Below are 7,126 nucleotides of genomic sequence, written 5' to 3'. Positions count from 1 at the left end.
CTGCTGCGGACCTGGGCTAGGACTGGGTCTGGGGGCTCCCGGAACTCGGCAGAAAATCCTACTCGGCGGGCGGGGTGGGGGAGGCACTGCAGAGTGAGGACTAGATTATTGATCAAGTTAATGATATCACTCATGTCCTCTTGCTACCATTAAATCAATATTATTTAAGCAACTATACTTTCAATTTTACTGTTTGATCATAATCTTGACCCACACTGTACCTGCCTTATGATTTTGCTCCATAAAAGCTTCTTTGAGAAGTGGGTTCATTGGCAACCCATTTGGGACCCCTCCTATCTCTCAAGAGCTACCATAGTCCCCATTCCTATTCCCCATTCCTTTTCGCCAATAAATTCTCCTACTCAACCTCTGTCGTTCCTTAGAATTCATTCTTTGATTTCAGAGGACAGGAATTCAGTGTATTTGCCATCTAGCAGTTTCCCTTTATCACGGTGATTAAGAAGTAAAGGGAGGAGCTGGAAAGAGAGATGTACAATACTTTTCAGGTTATGCCACCACTGACTTGCCTCTCCCAACCAGAACCTACCTTCCAAGAGCAAGTCAGTTATAATACCTCTATAATCTAATCACCTTCCAAACACATGAGGCTTTCAGGGAGTCATTTCTTAGCTAAACAGTACCACAATGATACTCTCTTTGCTCTGTTTTATCAATGTTTGTGTTCTACCAATAAACATACAATACTGATATTTTGAAACTAAGTTGATAAAACAAAAATTCTTATACATAACAAAGCAAAAGCACATGGAATATTTTTCTATGTGAGAAGAAGTACACAGGTCTTTTACCACAGTCTAAAATACTTGTTATAAGGTTGCATAATCACAAACTAACATAAATCCTAATCAAAATGTCTATGCTTAATTTTTTCTCATTCTACTCACCAAATTTTTTAATGTCATTTATAAAGAAACAGCTAATGAAACCATTGGGCCTAGAAATTGTGAATATATTTAAGTATAATTCTAAATTAATAAAATGTTGAGATAGAAAAGTAGGACAGATAGAAAACAAGGAGTCTATTTTTTAAAGTGACCTATTAATGACCTGATCAGGAAAAATAAGATACAGAAAATTCTTTCAGTCCTCTTCAGCTATTTTCTATTAGGAAGGTTTAAGTCAAAAGCACATATTTGATCTCAAACTGAACTCTCACTATACATAATGGATGGGTATAACACATTTACCCCTGGTGGGCTGAGCTGGCCACACACACACACACACACACACACACACACACTCTCTCTCTCACACACATAAATAAATAAAATTTTTTAAAAAACCCTAACTCTGTCATTTATTAGCCCTAGATTATAAGTGTAAGAAGCACCTTCTTATATATTTACAGGACATTAAGAATACCTATTGAATAAAATAATACATGCAATTTCTTAGCAAAACTACTAGTACTTACAAATTACATATTTGAAATATTAGATGCTTATTATTATGTCCACTGTGAGTAGAGCACTTTGTTCATGCCCCATATAGATATGATCATATCATTATTCACTGGCTTCCCACTGACTTAAGAATTAACTCTAAACTTCTTAACATAATATTAGGTCCCTCCACAGTCATCTCCTGACATTACTCCTCTTTTACTCTAAACCAAACTCCAACAGACTTCAATTCCACAAATACGCCACATTCCTGTACTAGCCTCCACTTTTCTCATATGAAGTCCACTTTGCCAAGAACATTTACAATATTCATTCCCCTTGCTCTTCTTCTTCAGTGTACAAATATTATTTCTTCTAAGAGCCTGTCTGTAACACATGGACTAGTATAGATCAATCTTCACAGCGATAGATTTTTTTTTTTTTTTTTTTTTTTTTTTTGTGGTAGTGGGGAATGAACTCAGGCCCTTGAGCTTGCCAGGCAATGGAGCTATCTTTCCAGCCCAAGATAGATATTTTGAGACTAGAATGTGTCAAGACTAAAGAGGAGACTCAACATGACAGGAATGACCTATTAGAGGTACAAAACAGGCATGGGGCTGCTTACCTTTTAAATTGTTTGTATTAAAAAGTAGTAAGTATGTTTGTAATTTAAGGCAGACATTAACAAATAACTCTTGGGCCAAACCAGCCAGCAATTTTTATAAATGAAATGTTATTGAAATACAGCTGAATAGTAGTTTACTCTTATTTATGATTGTGAAGTTTCAGCAGTGGCTACAAGAGGCTATAATGACTTGGAAAGCCTGAATAATTTTCTTTTCAATTAGTATGGTGCTCCCTGAGTTCAGGTCATTGATAATTGGGTTTTGTTGCTTATGCTCAGAAGTATCCTGTGCTTGGATGTTCTATAGCTTCTTTTGTTTTCCCTGTTACAAACACTCATCTGACTCTATCATTGTTACTTGCATACCTTCCCTTCCATGCTTATTTTTCCAACTGCATGAATGCTACAAGTAGTACTAGCACTAATGTTATGTTCCTATACTTAACATTTTATCTGATAAATAGAACGCATTTAAATATTGTTGACCAAGCAAGTATATGAATGAATGTTCACATTTCATATCAATAAATATTTATGAACAACATGTACATTAGGCATTCTGACATAATATAAATTCTGAATGGCTTAAAATCAGACTTATGAAATAAAGCTCTAGCCTTTAAAAAGTAATATTAATGAATAATTTCTAGAACAAGAGAGGATGTACAAGTACATATGTAAATACCTCAATAATAAATGTATATATAACTTTAAAAATCCTTATTTTGATTTCTGATCAACCAAGAAGTAAGAATTTGTATGCACTCAGCTCTACCTAGGAGAAAGGGTACCCTGACATTAAACCACCTCATATTATGGTACATGGAAACTACAGAGCTCACTGAATGAGATTACCATAGATTTGTAGAATCTAGGGCCCTTCAACTGACATCTCTTATTTTTATTTTGCTCATTATCTTTGCTGAGATTAATGTTAAGAAATAATGACAATGCAACATTATTACTTATGAAGTGGGAATCCAGGAATCAGTGTAACAGAAAACAATGAGCTCTGAGAGAGATAAACAAACAAGCAGTATATTTAAGTTGCTAAACAAGAAACATCTTCTAGTTTGATATAGAGCCTTGAGTGAACTTCAACCTAAAAATACATAGAATCACTGTTTTAATAATAATAATACATTTAGTCTAACACACATATGCATCATACTGTTATTGACCTAATCCCTATTTTAAATGAAGAGGCATAACCAATAGTAAGTTACATAGTTCTTTCTTTCTGTTTCATTTTTATTCTTTTCCCCATTCCTATAAGTAATTAGATATCTTTAATCACCATATAGTTTTTATATTTTACATTCATATTCACAATAGAATACATAACTTTCCAAAGACATTAGTAAATTTGCCTTTATTTATGTATTAAACATTGATACTGCACTTCATATTGTGTTTCTACGCATTATATTATTATTAATGAATATAGATATGTGCTGTAATCAAATAAGGTAACTACTTAGCTTTTCTCGCTTATATTCTCTTCTATTCATCTTCTCCCACTCTTATAGGAGTTTAGCCATAAGGGCAGGAAAAACAGAAATCTCAGAGAAAGAAAATTTATTTTGGATATTGGTATAGAACCAGTGAGTCATCACTTCATAAAATTTGCATCAACTTACCCACGTTTGATGTGTAATTCTTTGTCCTTGCCTTTATCCTTTTCTCTTTTCTCTTTATCTCTGCCTTTACGTCGATCTCTATCCCGGGACCTACTACGGGTTCTTCTGTGACTGGAACGTTCACTGCTTCGGCTATGGGAACGTGGACGAGGTCTTGACCTGGACCTATAGTAAGCAGATTTGATTGAAGAGAATTAGGGAATATTTCTCATTTAAAAAATAAATATCCTATAAAATTATTTGAAAAAAAGTAATTTAGCTTTAGTTATAAACTCAACAATTAAATTGCAGGAAGCAAGCATTTGACTATGATTCTGTATGAGTAAGTACTGTTAAAATGACATGAGAAAACATATTGTCTACTTTGCAAAAAACTAAGGCTCAGTCAAAAAGTGTTTATAAGTGAGTCTTCTCATGTTTTCTTACTTGGTTTTGTTTGCTTTTGTATAAAGTCTCACTATGTTGCCCTGGCTGACCCTGAATCCTAGGCTTTAAGTGATTTTCCTGCTTCCGTTTCTTAAGTACCAAAACTACAGGCACATGCTACTCTGAACAGAAACAAGTGAAAGGTGCAAAGGTTTGAATCAAATCTTAGTAAGGTCTCATGAGACAATAAAACAAATCAAATGTATTTAACATAATTGATAAGGATAGAGGTCTTCCTTACCCCTGTGATCTCTTCTTTCTATCTGTTCAACCCTGTTTCTTATTTCTAATTGTTTCAATAAAATTACTCATCTACAGTAATCCACCTTTTTTTACACAATGATAATGCTAGGTAGATGTCTTAGTTACTTTTCTTGCTGCTGAAACAAAATATCTGAAATCCAAGGTCAAAGGAGGAAAGGCTTATTTTGACTCACAGTTTGTAGAGATTTCAGTTCAGAGTTGGCTACCTCCAAGACAGGGTGATGTGGCAGAGGGGCATGGCAAAGCAGGCCAGCAGAAGGCAACAAGCAAAACTGACCCTCGTTTTGCCCCTTCTATCTTATCCAGGCTACCCACGCTTAGGGCTGATAACACTTACACCCAGGGAGGGGCAGTCTTAATTTGAGCATAACCCCAAGAATCAAGCCGAGTATTACATCATTGACTCCAGCAGCACACACCCTATAGCCAATCATCTCCAAAATGCCCCACCTATGACGCCTACAATTTTTTAGGTAGATATCTAGATGCCAGTCATAATAGAACACACTGTATGCTAATAGTGCCAGTTTCAGAACCTGGTTAGCTGTACTGACAAAAAACCTTCCATCATAAAAGAAACCTGGGGCCAGGGAGACGGCTCAGTAGAATAAGCACTTCCCTGGCAAGTGCAAGGGCCTGAGTTCAATCCCCCGTTCTGCAAAAAAAAAAAAAAAAAAAAAGAAAGAAAGAAAGAAAACACTCAAAAAAGAGTAATATTTGGGGCTGGAGAGATGGCTGAGTGGTCTAAAGCACCTACTTAGAACAAGCTAAGCTAAGCAAAGCACAGGGACCGCAGTTTGATCCCCCAGCACCACTTGCCAGCCAGCCCCGCCCCCAGGTGGGCTGAGCTGGCCACACACACACACACACACACACACACTAAATAAATGTTAAAAAAATAAATAAAAAATAAAAAGAAACCTATCAGAAAATCCTACAGATAATAATTACATGAAGTACTATGACCTAAAGCATAGATATTCTATAAGGCACCACTTGGAAACAGGAAACACCAATGAGAAAGTTTCATGATTTTCTGTTTTTACTCAGGGCAAACCCCTATCTGTGGTATGCAGGAGGTGGATTAAAATATTCAGCATATTAAAATTTATTTCAAGGGCTGGCCACATAGTTTAATGGAATAAAGTGTCTGCTTAGGCAGAGCACAATGGCCGGGGTTTGATCCCCAGCATTCCGTGACAGCCCTGCCCCTGCGGTGCGCTGAGATGGGAATTGAGACTGGGCATGGTGGCACCTGCCTATAATCCCAGAGCTGGGGAGGCTGAACACAGATCTACATAGTTGAGACCCTGTACTAAATACATAGAAGAAATAAATACATAAATATTAAAAAATATTTATTTCAGTAAAAGATGAACTGTCATTAAGCCACATTCAAAATGCTCCCCTTATTTCTAAAACACTTATCCCATGATTGCTGCGACTTTCTGAAGCAGTTCTGGAAGTCATTCATGTGTTATAGGATGAGATTAAAAATAAAACAAAAAACTACAGTGAAAGGCTGGTTCTTAAAAACATTACAGTGTGTCCTTGACTACTTTCCTTCCTGATCTGGCACTGTGCAAATTCTGGCTCTTTTCCAAAGTCAAAATAACCATGAAAAGTAAATACTTTTAACTGATTCAAGACACACTGCCAGCCATGACAGCAACTACCATGCAGATACAGAAAAGTAAACCAAGAGCATAATTTAGATAAAATAAAAATAAAAATAATTATGCATGGCAGGACTGCTTTACAATAAGTTATTAAAAAACCTATTCAAGATGAAAGAAACAACATAAGGAAATAATCTTTTAGAAGGAATGAAGATCACTAGGAAGACTGATTATAAAGATAAAAACCACAATGTGGACTTTTCTCCATTTAAAATACAAATAAAAATTGCAGTGTGATACCAGAGGATCTACAATGGAGGTACAGATGTCAGATACATATTCTATACCTGTGATAGAATAAATATGGGTCAAGAAAAGAAGCCTATACAATAATTAAGTTTTTAGATTTTATTACTGCATTTTCCTCTGCATTTTTTATAGAGTAAAATAGTTAACTCTAAGTAAAAAAAAAATGGTAAGAGTATATATTGTAACTCCTAGAGCAAACATTTAAAAAAAGATAAGTACAGCAAAAAATCTGCTAAGTAAAACAAAAAGGAATTCTTAAAAATAGTCATTCCTTGATCCTGAGAATCTTCAGAAGATGATTGAATCTAGCAGATAATTGGAAAGATTCTCACCCTGACTAACTATATATACTGATACCTGTGAACTAAGCTACTGCACTGCACATGGTAATCTGTAATAGTAGTTTCATGCTTAGAGTGCCTGTCATTCTGGTCTATTGAATATGGGCTGCTTCTCATGACAGGCCAGGTGCTGCCGTGCTGTCTCTCAGGTAGACAACTGTTCAAAAGGAAGGGAGTGGTGAAAGAAGGCAGGAGACAGGAAAAGGAATGTTGCAGGACTGTCCTGTTACAAGGTTGTATATGGTAAGATTTCTGGACTTATGTGTAAATGTAAGGATTATATAATTTTTATGCCTATTTTTAAAATACATTTTAATTTTTAAAATGTTTTTTCATCATATTGTGTAGGGACTTAAAGTTCAACATATCAATACTTGATGAAAAATACCTGTTCCATGTTATGCCTAAGATGTCTGATATTCAGACAGATAGTGAGCTTAAGCTTAACAGCCTAAGTTGTATGGTAATAACAATAAACTTGTCTTCTGGAGGGTTAACA

At 35.5% G+C, this 7,126-nt stretch overlaps 1 protein-coding gene across 1 annotated transcript in view; it reads right to left on the bottom strand.

Moving 5' to 3' along the window:
- Positions 1-7,126, bottom strand: part of LOC101570180 (serine/Arginine-related protein 53) — a 423,021-nt gene that overhangs the window by 287,578 nt on the left and 128,317 nt on the right. Inside the window, exon 4 of the mRNA XM_023699713.1 lies at positions 3,669-3,833. Coding sequence (XP_023555481.1) covers positions 3,669-3,833 — 165 coding nt within the window. The remainder of the gene's footprint in view (positions 1-3,668; positions 3,834-7,126) is intronic.

Source organism: Octodon degus, unplaced genomic scaffold (genome assembly GCF_000260255.1).
Source record: "Octodon degus isolate 3935 unplaced genomic scaffold, OctDeg1.0 scaffold00115, whole genome shotgun sequence".
In the NCBI taxonomy this organism is placed as follows: Eukaryota; Metazoa; Chordata; class Mammalia; order Rodentia; family Octodontidae; genus Octodon; species Octodon degus.
This window is presented reverse-complemented; position numbering and strand designations above follow the sequence as displayed.